Source organism: Daucus carota, chromosome 3 (assembly GCF_001625215.2).
Source record: "Daucus carota subsp. sativus chromosome 3, DH1 v3.0, whole genome shotgun sequence".
Taxonomy (NCBI): domain Eukaryota; kingdom Viridiplantae; phylum Streptophyta; class Magnoliopsida; order Apiales; family Apiaceae; genus Daucus; species Daucus carota.
The window spans coordinates 7,726,294-7,742,514 of record NC_030383.2 but is presented as its reverse complement, the minus strand read 5'-3'; the positions used below and the strand labels follow the sequence as shown (position 1 = coordinate 7,742,514).

At 34.8% G+C, this 16,221-nt stretch overlaps 2 protein-coding genes across 6 annotated transcripts; both read left to right on the top strand.

Moving 5' to 3' along the window:
* The first annotated feature begins 1,473 nt into the window (after window positions 1–1,473).
* On the top strand, window positions 1,474–9,818 carry LOC108210381 (autophagy-related protein 18d). 5 transcript variants are annotated; one of them, XM_017381631.2, is made up of 5 exons: window positions 1,474–1,739; window positions 3,329–4,123; window positions 8,140–8,398; window positions 8,767–8,890; window positions 9,536–9,818. In XM_017381631.2, the coding sequence occupies exons 2-5, from the start codon at window positions 3,365–3,367 to the stop codon at window positions 9,627–9,629; spliced, it is 1,236 nt and encodes a 411-aa protein (XP_017237120.1). In that variant the 5' UTR covers window positions 1,474–1,739; window positions 3,329–3,364; the 3' UTR covers window positions 9,630–9,818. The 5 variants fall into 5 exon arrangements, 4 of the variants coding, with proteins under 4 accessions (XP_017237120.1, XP_017237119.1, XP_017237122.1 ...); XM_017381630.2 differs by having other exon boundaries at window positions 1,484–1,745; XR_010290445.1 differs by having other exon boundaries at window positions 1,507–1,745; window positions 8,483–8,890.
* A 2,943-nt stretch (window positions 9,819–12,761) lies between these two features.
* LOC108214450 (uncharacterized) lies at window positions 12,762–16,116 on the top strand. The gene is made up of 6 exons (XM_017386446.2): window positions 12,762–13,006; window positions 13,533–14,013; window positions 14,575–14,914; window positions 14,998–15,096; window positions 15,227–15,344; window positions 15,543–16,116. The coding sequence occupies exons 1-6, from the start codon at window positions 12,850–12,852 to the stop codon at window positions 15,743–15,745; spliced, it is 1,398 nt and encodes a 465-aa protein (XP_017241935.1). The 5' UTR covers window positions 12,762–12,849; the 3' UTR covers window positions 15,746–16,116.
* The last annotated feature ends 105 nt before the right edge of the window (window positions 16,117–16,221 follow it).

The window sequence follows — 16,221 nt, the reverse complement described above, 5'->3', positions numbered from 1 at the left end:
ACATAAAATACATGGGTTCACTAAATAGTATTTAATTTTTTTAAAATACAGGTCTTTCACGATTTTTAGATTTTACTAAACACATATTTTTTTATTAAAAGATGTGAGAATTTAACTAAATGATAAGAGTTTTTTTCGAGTTTTTCCTATAACCCAACCCCACGCATATATATGATGTTGGATATTGAATCATCGTGATAATTCGTAAAATTAGTAAAGATGGATAGTTTATTCATGTATTTCGTTTCGATTCAACTTTCTAATTGATAAGAGACATACTTTCAACATTAGTAAATTATAATATACATGAATGGAAAAAAGGCATTTTGTTATTTTCAGAGCAAAAATGAAAAGATAAAACTGTCTCCTACATACAAAATAAACTGTCATAAGAAAAGTTAATGCAAAAGTAAATTGATTTTTCATGTGTTTATTGCTCCAGAAATAAAAAAACTCTGAAAATAACATTTTTAAAAAACATAATAATCATGTAAAATTGTCTTGAAACTGAATGACATTATTCTTATTCAACAATCATTATTATGTGACATAATTGTCATTTATCATAAAATAAATAAAATTAATTATTTTAAATTTATCCAGGAATTTTTTTATCTCAATGTTATTCTTTCAACTTAAAAATAAATCAGTCTTACTTCCCAAAGTACCTTAAACTATATAAATAAATCTTAAGACAGGAATAAAAAGAAAGAATGTGAATGATATCATGATTTTAACATATTTACAAGTTTTCACTTCAAGGGAAAAAAAACATATTTACAAGTTTCAAATTAATAACAAGAATGCCAATTTTTCTTTAAAAAAAAAAAGAAAAAGAATGCCAATTTATTACTCTTTTTGAGAATGGGTAAATCGATCTAACCATTTTTTACACCTACAAACTTATTGCGAGAATAATTTATGATAACGAGGTAGTGACATTGATAATCGATGAAATTAAATGTACAATCGTATATATGCAGATTTAGGAGTTGTGTATGGTAAGAATTTTATGATTACGAGAAAGCGAAATTTTAGAAACATATTATGCATTACGAGAGTTTGTATTAGTCTCTTGAAAAAGTAATTAAATATTTCCTGTTTTTTTAGTTGTTATTTTTCTATTTTTGTTGGTCAAATTGACTAATTTTTGACCAAAGATTATAAGTCTCTCTTTCATTATTTTAAAAACCTAAAAATTATCTTAAAGTAGATTAAAAGTTATTTTTGGTGACATATTTTTTTATTTTTTCACTTGATAAAATATTATTAAATTTCAATCAAACTTTGGTCAATTTGACCGGCACAAACCCAAATATGAAAAATAAAATGGGATAGAGGGAGTAATAATTTATGCGTGATACTAATTTTAAAAATATGAATTAAAATGATATCTTTAAATTTACATGAAATATTATATTTCTATAAAATAAATAAATTAAATGCTTTACTTATACGGTGTCCTTGTCCCCGAGTAAAAACGGAGTAGTATTATATTTATATACGAGAGCAAGGGCTTTCGCGTGGAGAATCCAATATGAAGAGAGGTACAGAGACGCAGCTGCAGGTGTATTCTTTAATACATCTCTCATAATCTCATTCTTCTATATCTTATCATCGGACTTGCAATTTACAACACTAATCATCTATATATATAGATGTATATGTATGCTTTTCTACATAATCGATTAATGGGTCTTCACTCCTGAAAATATTAACGAAGATTGCTTCTTTATCAGGTCTCTGTAAGTCCCTCTTCTGGATCTTCATTATTCTTGATCTAGTAATTGGGTTCTTGTTTAATAAATGATTAGTTATACATTAGATGATTTGATTAGATCTGTTTCAAATCTTTGAGCTTGTCTTTTATAGTCAATGTGATTTTAGTTGTGTAATGTGTGAAAATGAAGTTAAAAATTGAAGCGTTACTAATACCTGTAGCCTTTACTCTGTTGTTTGTTTTCCCATTTTGGTTGTTTAGTACTCCCTCCGCCCCTGAATTGTATACATTTAGGGATGGGGACGCGGACACGTTTAAAATATAGTTCTATTGATTTTCTTCTTTTGAATAAAAATTTTAATATTTAAATTTCTATTCAGAAAAGAAAAATTTTAAAAATAAGTTATAGAACTACTCCCTCCGTCCCAACTGGTTGTATACAAATGGTTGGGACACGGAGACCAAGAAAAAATGTAAAAAATAAGTAAAGTTAGGTGAAAAGTAGGTAAAATGGTGAGACCCATTTATTTTTAATTATAGATTTGAGATAGTGGAGGAAAGTAGTGGGTGTAATAGTGTTATTATTATTATAAAATAGAGATAGTGGAAGAAAATAGTTGATGTAATAGTGTTTTATATTATAAAAAGTTACTATTTTGGGAATGTATACAAATGATGGGACATCCAAAAAAGGAAACTGTATACAATTGACCGGGACGGAGGGAGTATAGTTTATACGAGCATTAAAGCGCATGTTGAGCAGTGAAAAAAAGGTATAGAATTGAATGGGACAGAGGGAGTATTTGATTAATTTGTTGAAATTTTCCGAAAGATTGAGACTGGTTTATGATTTAAAAATTCACGCTTGATGCATTTTATGGCACTGTTTTTGAAGGAATTAGGTCGAAATTTATGGTCACGGCTTGTGCCAAGTGTTAACATGTCCCTAATTGCACTTGATGGCATTCTTTATGAATGAAACTGAGGCAACATTAGTGTAGGTTTGTGTACATGAAAAGTATTCACCAGATAATCTGTAGAATAATGCAAGGAATAGCGACGGTGTATAGTCTTGCGGCTATATGTGTAGCCAACTAGCCGGACTCATAGAGTTTGTCTGCCTGCTTACGTCCTTCCTACCAATATTTATAAGCAAATTCATTATATCATAACGCGTAAAGAAATGAGTAAGTTTCAGGCCCGAGACAGGGTTCATACTTTGACTAAAATGCTTGTAGGATGCGTTTTTTTATCTGTATCGAAATAGTACTATATTGTAAGTTCTTAGCTACCAGCTGTCCTCAATTTTCTATTGGCAATAATTAATTACGAATTCATAGTTAAACAGCACTTGCCATTTTGACAAAGTATTTTTAATTGCAAATCTTAAACTATAATGTCCACTATATGAGAGGTTGTCTGCTGCATTTATGTGAAACAGGAGCATCAGTTAATAAAAGCACACTTTCGAAATTAATAACATAAAGTGCAAATTTAATAGTTGGATGCATTTTTGTCTAGTTTATCATATATTTATAGGGTCAGTTCTGACTATTTTTTGTTGATCACTGACATTCAAGCTCAGTAGAATCTTAAATTGTTTTGCAGCTCTGATTTTTAACCGTTGTGACCATATCGTTGCCGATGAGTTCAACTGTCTCACCTTTTGGTGGATTTCCTCCATCACTAGGGATCGACAATCACAATTCACCAATAGCTGGAGATATCGGTCCTTTTAGCAACTCCGAACCAGATGTTAGCAACAATGATGAAGCAGAATTACTTTATGCCTCATGGAATCAGGATTATGGCTGCTTTGCTGCTGGAACAAGTCGTGGATTTCGTATATACAATTGTGATCCCTTTAAAGAAACTTTCAGGCGGGATATGAAAAATGGGGGATTCCGTATTGTCGAGATGCTGTTCCGTTGCAACATTCTGGCACTTGTTGGTGGGAAAGAAAATACGCAATATCCTCCGAATAAAGTTATAATATGGGATGATCACCAGAGCCGGTGCATTGGGGAATTCACATTTAGATCTGAGGTCCGAGCAGTTAAATTAAGAAGGGATCGTGTGGTTGTGGTACTTGAACACAAGGTTTATGTTTATAATTTTATGGATCTGAAACTTCTTCATCAAATTGAGACTTTGGCAAACCCCAAAGGACTCTGTTGTCTCTCACACCATTTGAATACATCCGTCTTGGCTTGCCCAGGCATTAGGCGAGGACAGGTCCGCATCGAACATTTTGGGCTACATATTACCAAGTTAATTCATGCACATGATGCTCAGATAGCATGTATGACCTTGACAATGGATGGGCTTCTTCTCGCAACCGCTAGCACAAAAGGCACATTGATAAGGATCTTTAACACAATGGATGGGACTAGGTTGCAAGAGGTAATCTTAGCTTATGTTTTTTTTTCGCTCCTTAAAATTCTTTTTCTGTAACTTCTATAGATCCCTGTCAGACTTCTGATTCAAATATTCTCCGGATATTGTCCTAACAAGCCTACTGCAATCAGTCAAATGACTTGTGTGATAAAGCAAACTTACTCGATAGACCTATGAGTTCTACTGACTCTGAAGTCTGACCTACGAAATTCCTCTTGTGAATAAAAATTTCAGTTGACTAGATATCTGTACAAATGCAGGCATGCACACTAAAATATTTGCAGAAATAATGTAAGATTATTAGATAGAAGTTAATGTTTGATGTTTTAGCCTTTACGTAGTGCAGTCTTCGGCTTTAACTTGGAGAAACTACATAGTGCCTCTCAAAGTTCTTGTGTTTTACTACCTTATTTAAATTGATGCCTTATTTCTTTTGGAGGTTGACTCCGCAGTTATACTGACAGAAATATGGAAATGGAAGTCAAGTTTGTTAAGGAAATCCGAAATTGTAGTTAAAAGAAATCTTCATGACTTAAATGAAATCTGCAAGGCGTGACTGATATTGTTTATCTTCCCGACCTTTCTGTATGTCAGATTGTTTTTGAAAGGCCCTAACACAGAATCAAATAGGATCTGATGAGTTGGCAAACAAAAATAATGAGGAATTAAAGGGAAAAGGATGTTTTGGGAGGGTGCACTTGGTGAAAAAAATTTGATGTTTTCACGTGCATACAGAAATTTTAATTTCAATGGGGAGTCATGCGACTTGTATTTGTAAAAAGATAGACACGTGCCTAAATCTGACCAATTATCAGTTTCATAGTGCTTTCTTCAGGTTATGTCGACGAGTAATTGGTAAATTCCATGGTTGTTACGTCGGCTAGTCGGCGACTAGTACCGACTTGTTGGCACTAGTCGCTGACAAGTCGACACAGGAGAAAAAGTCGAGCTCGACTTATTGAGTTTGAAGTGCATGGGTTTTACCCGAACCCAACCCGATATCCAATTCATAACCCGCCTGATTTGAAATGTTAGAACTTTTATCAAAGAAAACTTACTTGTATTTGGTTTTAAAGTCAAAGAAACCAATATCCGAAGATCATGCGCCAACTCAGCCGCAATTACCCATCTTCGACCCCCACCTTGTCATCGATAAGTCTTTCTTCATTCTTCCTTTCGTCTCATCTTTTTTCTTTCTATCTTCATCTTATCTTCTTTCTTTCTTTTTGCATTTTGTTTGACCCCGTTCTTATATATGCATACAGACTCCGTATGTATATATCATATATGCATTCAGTTTAATATCTTTTTTTCTTTACTTTTTATGAAAAAAACTTATATGTATTGTGTTTGTTCTCTCATTTTTATTATATATACATCAAAAAAACACTTTTTTGTTTCTTTTATTTTTTGTGTGATTCTTTACCACTCCAAATTAATCTCGTTTTTAAAAAAAGACATAATTTTAAATTCTATTTTTAATCCATTACAACTTCAAATTTTCGAAAAGACTCGGGATTTGACCCTGGTTGTCACATATGGTATCAAAGCTCTACTCGGCCGGAAGTGCAAAGGCACTGCCCGGGTTTTGTAAGTTTGATTGTCTGCTCGACGAGGACGTCGACTTATAAGAGGGGGTGTTTGTAACATCCCGTATCGGTTTGATAAAAGAGTATTTGGGCCTTTATAAGCACAAGCAAATAACTAATGTATACCGATTTGCTAGCACTTTTGGGCCAACCTGTGATGGGTTGTTGGGTTCGGTAATGCATTAAGTTATGGGCTTGGAATGTTATAAATGTTTTGTAACATATAAGCACAAGCAAATAACTAATGTATACCAATTTGCTAGCACTTTTGAGCCGACCCGTGGTGGGTTGTCGGGTCCGGTATTGCATTAAGTTATGGGCTTGGAATGTTATAAATGGTATCAAAGCCAGGTTTATCAGGTTGGCAGTATTTGCTGGGACTATTGCAGGGACTGCAAGGCAACAAGCAGAGAAATTTAAATGGGGGTTGAAGCCGTCTCCCAGGATGTCTATCATTTTTTCAAGATTTCAGAATGTGGCAGAGGTAGCTGATGTAGCCAAGGATGTTGAAAAAGAGCGTATAGATTTCTGAACCAACAAATCTGAGAGTAGTCGTAAGAGGGGTAGCGCTGATCAGTAGATTACAGCACAAGGTAGACAGTGGTATGGAGGTTAGAATAGTCAGCATGGACAGTGGCGTGGGCAAAATCAAAATAGGGGAGGTCATTCGGCTTATGGTCGAAGACATAATAGTATGGTGGTCAGAGACAAAACCAATATAATGGTCAGAGATAGACTCAGCAGGGGCAGACTCAGCAGTTCCAACAACAACCTAGATTGTGGCAAAATCGTCAAAGGGGACATGGACAGGGACATTATCCAGTGTATTTCGCTTATTTTCAGATTCGGAATTCGGGACTTGACCCGATTTTCGAAAAAGACTCGGGATTTGACCAGAGTTGTCGCATATTACTTGTCAGGCCGAAATGGATAGCCCATAGGCCTAAATCGTACCTCTCTAGCCATTGTGTGATAATACCGGCTGACTTAGTGTCCCCATCTCCAAATTCTTGCCATTGTGGGATAATACCACCAGCCTTCGTGTCCCCACCTCCGGCAACTTGACTAATCAAGCTTTCGACAGTTGACTCTAATACCATATGTGACAACCCGGGTCAAATCCTGAGCCTTTTCCGAAAATCAGGTCTAGTCCAGAATTCTGAATCCGAAAATAAGCCGAAATATACCAGATAACGTCCCTGTCCATGTCCTTTTTGACTATTTTGGCCTGTTGCTGAAACTGCTGAGTCTGCCCCAGCTGAGCCTGTCCTTGACCACTATACTGGTTCTGTTTCTGACCACCAAACTAGTTATGTCTCTGACCATAAGCTGAATGATCTCCCCTATTCTGATTCTGCCCACGCCACTGTCCATGCTGACTATTCTGACCTCCATACCATTGCCTACCATGTGCTGTAATATGCTGATCATCTCCCCTCTTATGACTACTCTCAGATCTGTTGGTTCGGAAATCTATGTGCTCTTTCTCAACATCCTTGGCTGCATCAGCTACCTCTGCCACATTCTGAAATGTAGAAGAAATGATAGACATCTTGAGAGACGGCTTCAACCCCCATTTAAATTTCTCTGCTTGTTATGCTGCAGTCCTAGCAACTCCTGATAAACCTTTCTTTGATACCATTTATAACATTCCAAGCCTATAACTTAATGCTTACCGGACCCAACAACCCAACACTGGTCGGCCCAAAAGTGCTAGCAAATTGGTATACATTAGTTATTTGTTTGTGCTTATAAAGGTCCAAATAGTCTTTTATCTAACCGCTGTAGGATGTTAAAAAAATAATTTCTTTCTTTAAAAACTTAGCCGTAAACTTCAGGTTTCGAGCTCTTGATTTCCAAGTTATCAATTGGTTTTTCAGAATACAAGTTATTAATTTATTAAATTTACTCCTATAATCTATAGAGTCAATAAACTGTGATACCTTCTCTGCTGTTAGTAGCAAGTCAGTTGCTTCAATGTTCACGAAGTCCCCTGAACAGGTTGTTGAAGATAGGCATGCTAAAGGAGCAACCCAGACCACTTTGGAAATTATACGTCTGTCGAATACTTGTCGACTTTTTACGATTAGTCAGGCGACTTGTCGACTAGTCATTCCAAGTACTGGCACCGAGTCTCGACTTGTCGACTTAACAACTTTGCTTTCTTCTGGTTGATCTGATAGCTTATTTTTTAAGACTGGGATATTGCATGGTTGCATTTTAGGCTGCAACTATTATAATTTATACATTATACATATTCCCTCCCAAAACCCCCTTCCAAAAATAAAAACCCACACACACGCCAAACAATGTTTATGCTTAAATTGTATTAGTTTCTTTGTATTAAGGACAACTAATTTAGAATTGCTTTCAGCTTTTCAGATTAGCATGTTGAGAGGTTTAATAAGTTCAAAATATATATCTTTCTTGTAGGTACGTAGAGGAGTGGACCGAGCAGATATATACAGTATTGCTCTCTCCCCGAATGTGCAGTGGCTGGCTGTTTCAAGTGACAAAGGTACTGTTCATATATTCAGTCTTAGGGTACGAGGCGCTGGGGAGGACACATCTTTTCAGTCTAGTGCTATGAAAAGTCCAGCATTTGTTCACCAGAATTCATCATCTTCACTTGAAGCCCTTATATCTCCGAGTACGGGGGCAAATCCTGGTTCATCATTGTCATTCATGAAAGGTTCGAATTTTTAACTATTTAGTCGTCTCCTGACAGTGTGCTCATTGCTTTATGTCAAATAAAAGCTGTTCTGTAACTTTGCAGTAAGGGCAAATGAAGAAATTTGGTGTGAATATTCAGTGTTTCCTTTTGGATCTGAGGATACAATTATCAGTCTTGGCAATGTGGCATTATTTAGAAATAGTTTGAGGTCTGCATATATAGACAAACTCCAAAATTAAATAAAATTCACAAGCAGCAGAAATATTATATCCTTCTCTGCGGCTTGGCTTTCTAAGCTGTATGACTATAGATTGTAGTGTAGACTATCTCGTCTTAGTGGTTGTCTTGCCATATTGAACTTTTATGCATGTAAAATTTCAACACAGGGGTCTTGCCGAAATATTTTAGCTCAGAGTGGTCATTTGCTCAGTTCCACATATCAGAGTGTACACACTTTAGTGCTGCATTCGGATCTCAGAACACACTTGTCATCGTCAGCATGGATGGAAGGTAAGAAGTCATCAACATAATCATATTAACTTCCTGCTATGTGAAGATCTGTTTTCACAAAGTTGATGCCTTTTTATGTCATGTCAATATTGTTAGGACGTATCTACAGTGGGGAATGGGGGAATTTACCCCCATATATTTAAGTGTGAATCTATATTATAGGCTTCGAGTTTAATAGCTTCTTTGGAGTGAACTGCAGAAACTCTTCTTCCTATATTCTATATGTAGTATTTCTCTACCGGTTCTAATGGTGTCACCATGGATAACCGCCAGAATTTAGAGCCACTGACGGTGGGTTTAGATTCCAGTATTAACCAATCGTTTTCTGTGCATCCCTTATATTATATATGTATGTCTAACCTTCAATCACGTCCAAGATAATCATATCTCAATATATGTGTGTCTTACCTTCAATCACGTCAAAAATATCCGCATCTCAATATATGTATGTCTAACCTTCAATCAATTCCAAAATATGTCTGTGGCCTAGTGGATAAGACATGTGAACTCTTTATAAACTTTGCCACTTGAATTTTACAGTATATATCTTATACAAATGAAGCTGGACTTTGTTGCTTTCAAAAAATATTATGAGCATCAGTCTCTTGTGTTAATCAATTTTTTTTCTTGTCCCTTGTTATTTAGCTTCTACAGGTGTAGTTTTGACCCTGTGAATGGAGGGGAGATGATCCAGCAGGAATATGTCCGTTTCTTGAAGAATGAAAACAAGCCAAGATGATGCTAGACTGACCCTATTTTTTTCTACTGCTGTAAATATGAATCTTTGCTGCTAATAAACGTATATATCATGCATTCTTCAATTAAATTTAATTGGTTATATGTGTTCGTTGATATATTGAAGTCCCATAAACTTGGATAGAGTTGTGGATCGACTATGTTCGATGATAATAAAAATGATTTTCGGTAATTCGATGAGGCTAACATACATTGTTCTCACGGAAGGCCTGTTTGCGTGTCTACTTCTGACTTCTATGACTTGTAATTCTGCAACCTCCATTGGCCTTTTGAAATCTACTGTGGTTTGCAGCTTATTTTTCAGTCTCTGCAGCTAGTTTAAGAATGTGGTGGTAACTTTGAAATTTCGTCTCTCTTTAAAAGAAAAAGAGCAGTGTTCAGAATTCCTAATTGAACATCAAAAAATATATGGTGAAAATGACATGGTCCCAAAGAGTCCTGAATAAGAATGTCAGCCAATTAATCATGATTTCAGCTGAAAAGAGACATTCATCTTAATTACATTTCCGAATGAATTTATTATTATAAATATATTTTTTAAACAATATCGAATTTAAAATTTAATATTAAAATAAATAATCTTTTTGAACCAGTCATATATATGTATATATATTTTAATTTTTACCAATTTTAGCGATGTCAAATGAACAATATATTTAAGAAATGAGCTTTGTCCCGTCTTTACGAATTTTAGCAGTGTCAAATGAACGTTATATTTATATTTATGGAAATAAACCCTGCCCGCGTCATGTCTGAAAGATAGAAATCAATCAATATACTTATATAAAGGAGAAGCGAGGGGCGTGTAGGTGGCGCCTCTCAGATAGCTCCGTTCTATTTTTCTATTTTTCTGGAATTTTTGGATGAAAAATATAAAAAAAAAATGTTTCAGATTCATTGATATGGTATATATCTTGGCATAAATTAATCTGATTCTGTTTCAGATTATTTATGGAATATAATAAATTGAAAGTGTTAGTCTGATTTTATTTCAGATTATTTATGGAATATAGTAGCTTGCAAGTTTTTTATCTGATTCTATTTCAGATTATTTAATTATGGAAAAGAGTAGCGCACAAGTTTCTCGGCACCTATAAATACCCTTATAGGTTGTAGGGTTTTGGATCATCTAAACACAACCTACACTGTCTCTCAATATCACAGTTAAGGGTGTGCATTCGGTTCGGTTAACCGAAAACCGAACCGAATAACCAAATTAATTTCGGTTCGGTTAATCGAAATTTATATTTCGGTTCGGTTAATCGAAATTTATACTTCGGTTCGGTTTTCGGTAGCCAAATTTTTATTTTTCGGTTATCCGGTTGTTTAATCGCAGTTTCATAGAATTTCAATTTCGGTTTCGGTTAACCGAATGCACACCCCTAATTACAATGATATATGTTTGTCGGTGATTCTTTTATAATATTTGTTTTGGTCGTCGGACGTATTTGTTGTTGTTTGCAAGCTTACGGTCTGTTTTATTGATGTCATCAGTCGGTATAGTCGTATGCTATTTATATGCAGGTAGTGGTGTATGTGTCTAAGAAGTAGTGTTTGGAAAAGTTAATGACAATGTTAGTCAAGAACATGATTACTTTTCAAAAAGAAAAACACAATTAAAATTAAGATTCGTCGTGCTTTAAATCGTTAATTACATGTAGAGACTTATTATCATTTTTTCACATATGAATTATAGTCCAATTTTGCAATTTTAAAAATTAATATTTGTATTGCATCGAGATGTTTATAATATAAAATTTATTTTAATTTATAAATATTAATTTTGAATCATTAATATAATTTTTATAAGTCACCGCAAATTGATTTTATTCTATAAATATTAATTTTGAATCATTAATGTAATTTTTATAGGCCGCCGCAACGCGCGGATTCTCAACTAGTATACTTATATAAAGGAGAAGCGAGGGGCGTGTAGGTGGCGCCTCTCACATCGCTCCGTTCTATTTTTCTAATTTTCTGAAATTTTTGGATGAAAAATATCAGAATTTATAACTACCTTTTTTAGTTTCGGATATATTAGAAGCAAGTTTTAGAATCTGATTTTGTTTTACATTATTTATGGAATATAACCGCTTGAAAGTTTTAATCTGATTTTGTTTCCGATTATTTAATTATGGGAAAAAGTATCACACAAGTCTCTCTGCACCTATAAATACCCTTATAAGTTGTAGGGTTTTGGATCATCTAAACACAACATACTCTCTCTCAATACCACAATCTTACCTCTCTCTGGTGATAATTCTCTTGCTCGATTTCTAACTCGACGGTGCCGTTCTTCTGCAGCTACGATAAGTGAATGTTGTTTATACTATATTAAAAAGATAAAGGTTGTTTTAAGCAAAAGTAGTTATAGACCGTTATGTGGGAGTCGACAAATTCAAACACGGGAGAAGAAAATAGTCTTGACATGATTTTGATGGATGATATCAATAAATTAACTATGAGTGATGTATGTTTGTTGGTTATTCTTTTATAATATTTGTTTTGTTCATCGGACATGTTTGTTGTTGTTAATTTTTATATGATTTACTTTGTATACTGGAAAATATTATTCATCCATTATGTGTTTGCTCCGTTCAAGCAACTTTTAAGTGAACGCTGTTTATACAATATTAAAAAATAAAAATTGTTACACGTAAGGGTAGTTATAGACCGCTGTCTAACGGATTTAAGTTAGATGTTTTTGTGCACAATCAATCCAAAAAAATTTGAAGGAAAACAATATAAGAACATGATTACTTTTCAAAAAAAAAAACACAAATAAAATTAAGATTCGTCGTGCTTTAAATTGTTAATTACGTGTAGAAATTTATTTTCATTTTTTCACCATGAATTATAGTCCAATTTTGCAATTTTATATATTAGTATTTGTATTATATCAAAAATTTTATAATATAAAATTTATTTTATCCTACAGATATTAATTTTTAATCATTAATATACTTTTTATAGACATTCATAAAATAATTACATTCTACAAAAATTAATATTAAATCATTAATATAATTTTTATAGGCCGCCGCAACGCGCGGTTTCTCAACTAGTTATAGAAATGCTACAGTAGAGTGTGGTACGAATGTTAGTAAAGCAAGCTTATCTTCCAAGTAGTGAATGTGACCACATAAACACTTCGAGTACTAGGTTCCTTGGCTTTTGGCACCAGTAAGTGTAGTCTGAATTCCATGGCAGTTTTGAGGAGCATTTCCTTAGGAAATTCAGCTCCATCTTCCTCAGAAACACTGTTTTTTCATAAGGCTGCCAAAATTACACCAAGATTAGTAACACTTGGTCTCATCACCAATGCTGCTGCCTCCTCAGGCTCTGGCATCGAGTATACAGGTATTCATACTAAAACATTCACTTATTTTTTATGTTCAAGTGCTGGTTGATGGCCCATTATTTTTCATATATGAGTGTGCGTTGGGTCGATTCTTGGACCTTGATGTTGATGATGCGAGAGCGTTGTGCACCAGGAAGGATCTCCGGGTCTTAAATTATGGCTAATGGGCCATTTCTTTCGACACAATATCTTCTTGTCTCTTATTGTCTACTTTTGCATTGTGTTTTACCACTTAAGTTGTGAATTGTGATCAACTGATTATAATAGAGGCTGCTTATTTGATTGTACCGTGAGTGTTGAGGCCAACAGTTGATTTGTACATTGCACTTAAGGGCCTGATTTTTTGTTGGTTTTGCAGTGCTTTGAATATGCGACATTTAGAGTTTTAGACAATTATTGTTACATATGTGGATGCTGGCATTGATCAGTGCATTTCTTTTGAACTATGGTGTGCAATTTTAGGGAATTAAAATTGACTTGGAATACATAAGTTTGGTTTGATAGCTTGTTCTTGACTGTCTGCAGAGCAACTTACTGGAGCAAAGCCTACTCCAAAAAGGCGTAAAATAGCTGGGATTGATCAACATGAATTACTTGAACCAGCACTTTTAGCGGACTCTGATAGTTGTTTTTACGAGTTTAAGGGGTTGCAGATTCATTACAAGGTGTGTCACACAGAATCAGAAGCCATGCCAGATGAGACAAGTTCTCAGTTGCCCTACAAGATGATAAAACTTGGTATTCCTATGATCCTGTTACATGGATTCGGAGCCTCACTTTTCTCATGGAATCGAGTTATGAAGCCTCTGGCTCAACTCAGTTTTTCAAGAGTTCTTGCCTTTGATAGACCAGCCTTTGGCTTGACATCAAGAGTGAATCCGTTTGAACAATTGTCTCCTAGTCAGAAGGATACAAAACCCTTAAATCCTTATTCAACCATGTTTTCAGCACTGGCAACGTTGAATTTTATCGACTTCTTAAAATCCGATAAAGCAATTATATTCGGGTAAGTTTTCATGCTTTACTATTTATCTGAGTACAGCTGAGTTTATGACTGAGTACAAATATAGCTGGACTAAACATGATGTCTACACAGTTGTCAAGGGCATAAAACTAGTTCAACACTTAAACCGAAACTAAAACCACACAAACCTTCCTCCTCTATGAGAGGAGCTGTCCAAAATAAAATACGGTGAGTTGTTAAATGGTTCTCTCGCTGATGTACCTTTTTACTACATCCGCCTTCTTGAAAAGTTTGGCTTTAGGCATCCAGTAGTATGCTTTACAGTACAGGTGATAGCCATATCCGTATGCTTCTCTAGCACTACAAGTAATCAATGACTGCCTCGTATAATAAACTTTGTATGAACATAAGTGGTGAAGTTTCCCTTCTATATAGACTATGGTTCTTCCAGGAGAGAGGCTTCTGATTATCTGTCAAGGTCTAATTAAATCACTATTTCGATAGTATCTGTATACTAATCAATAACAGTACATAGTAATATCTAGTATATACATATCAACAAAATTGTACACAGAATACATTAAATGATTTAATGATGCACAGGCACTCAGCTGGTGCACTTGTTGCTGTTCAAGCATACCTTGAAGCTCCTGACCGCGTTGCTGCTTTAATTCTTGTCGCCCCCGCCATTCTAGCCCCCCCCTTCCAACAGAAGATTGACCCAAAAATTCAATCTACAGCAGATGAACAGACTCAAAGGGACACCTCAAATTCAGAAGTTCCTTCAAATCTACTTAATAGGATCTGCAACGTTCTGTCAAAGATATATAGATATATTGCACAAGCAATATCCTTTGTGGTGAAAAGAGTGGTTGATTTCTTCAAATCTCTGTATAAGAAAGCATTAGTAGCACTCCTACGATCCACCATTGGCGTGATATTGGTAATACTTATCACACGGGGAAACTTAGTCTATGCTACACTGTCCTGATAAATCCTAAGTTTGTTTGTCTTCATGAATTTCAGATAAGGATTGTAATAGATAAGTTCGGTGAACTTGCTGTTAAAAATTCTTGGCACGATTCAAAGAAAATCACGGATCATGATCTATATGGTTATAAAAAGGTAAAAATTTGAGAGCTATATATTCTTGATTCTAAATAGTTGTGCCCTCGTTAAATGCTAAACGCCTACATACCATTAAAGATTACTGTTTTTCTTACCCAAATTTCATTCCTCTTGTTGTCAATTGAAGCCACTGAGAGCAAAGGGCTGGGAGAAGGCACTTCTTGAATTTACAGCAGCAACTCTTGCTGATTCTGCATCTGAATCCAAACCAGTATCTGCAAGACTGAATGAAATTTCATGTCCAGGTAATAAATCTAACTAAACTATATAGGTTTCTCTTTGCACCTTATCTAAACTAAACCAGTATCTGCAAGACTGAATGAAATTTTGCACATATGATGATGTACAGATTTAGCGTTAATATAAATGCATATAATTTATCTTGTTGTACATAGTAGCTTGCTCCTTAAATCAAATATTGACATTCATATAATGAAATCCAGTTCTCATTCTGACCGGAGATAATGACCGGCTTGTCCCTGCTTGGAATGCCAAGAGACTGTCCCAAAGCATACCAGGATCTTGCTTTGAAGTAATCAAGAATTGTGGCCACTTGCCACATGAAGAAACACCAGATGAATTTTTGTCTGCAGTTGCTAATTTCCTGTACAACACTTTTGGTGATTTACAAGCTCAACCAGTTTAAGCAATAACTTGAGTTGGTTTCTTTATTATACACCAGTTGCATATGCAAAGCTCTTTGCCTTGGACTAAACTCAAAAAACATATGATGGGTGAGGTTCCCTGACATACAGGCTACAACATATTATCTGGCAGTTTATTTCGCGGAATGCCTTTAACTCTAAATATTTTTTATGTGAATACGGAGGACTACAGTGTCATCCAGCGGAAAACTCATTCAACATATTTTTTTTGGTCAGTAGCATGCTACTAATTCTGGACATAATGTATGTAGCTAAAATTTTTGTAAGGGATTGGCATGGTTGTCGCATTATCGACATACCAATGAATCCAATTTACAGCTGATGTAACGATGTTGGTATAAGTTGCAACTGCCGGGCTAGCTAGCACACTTGAAGCAGTACTGCCTCCTCCATAATTATAAATTTTTATTTGAAAAAAGTGAATTTTTAGAAAATAAGTTACTGAAGTAATTTTTAT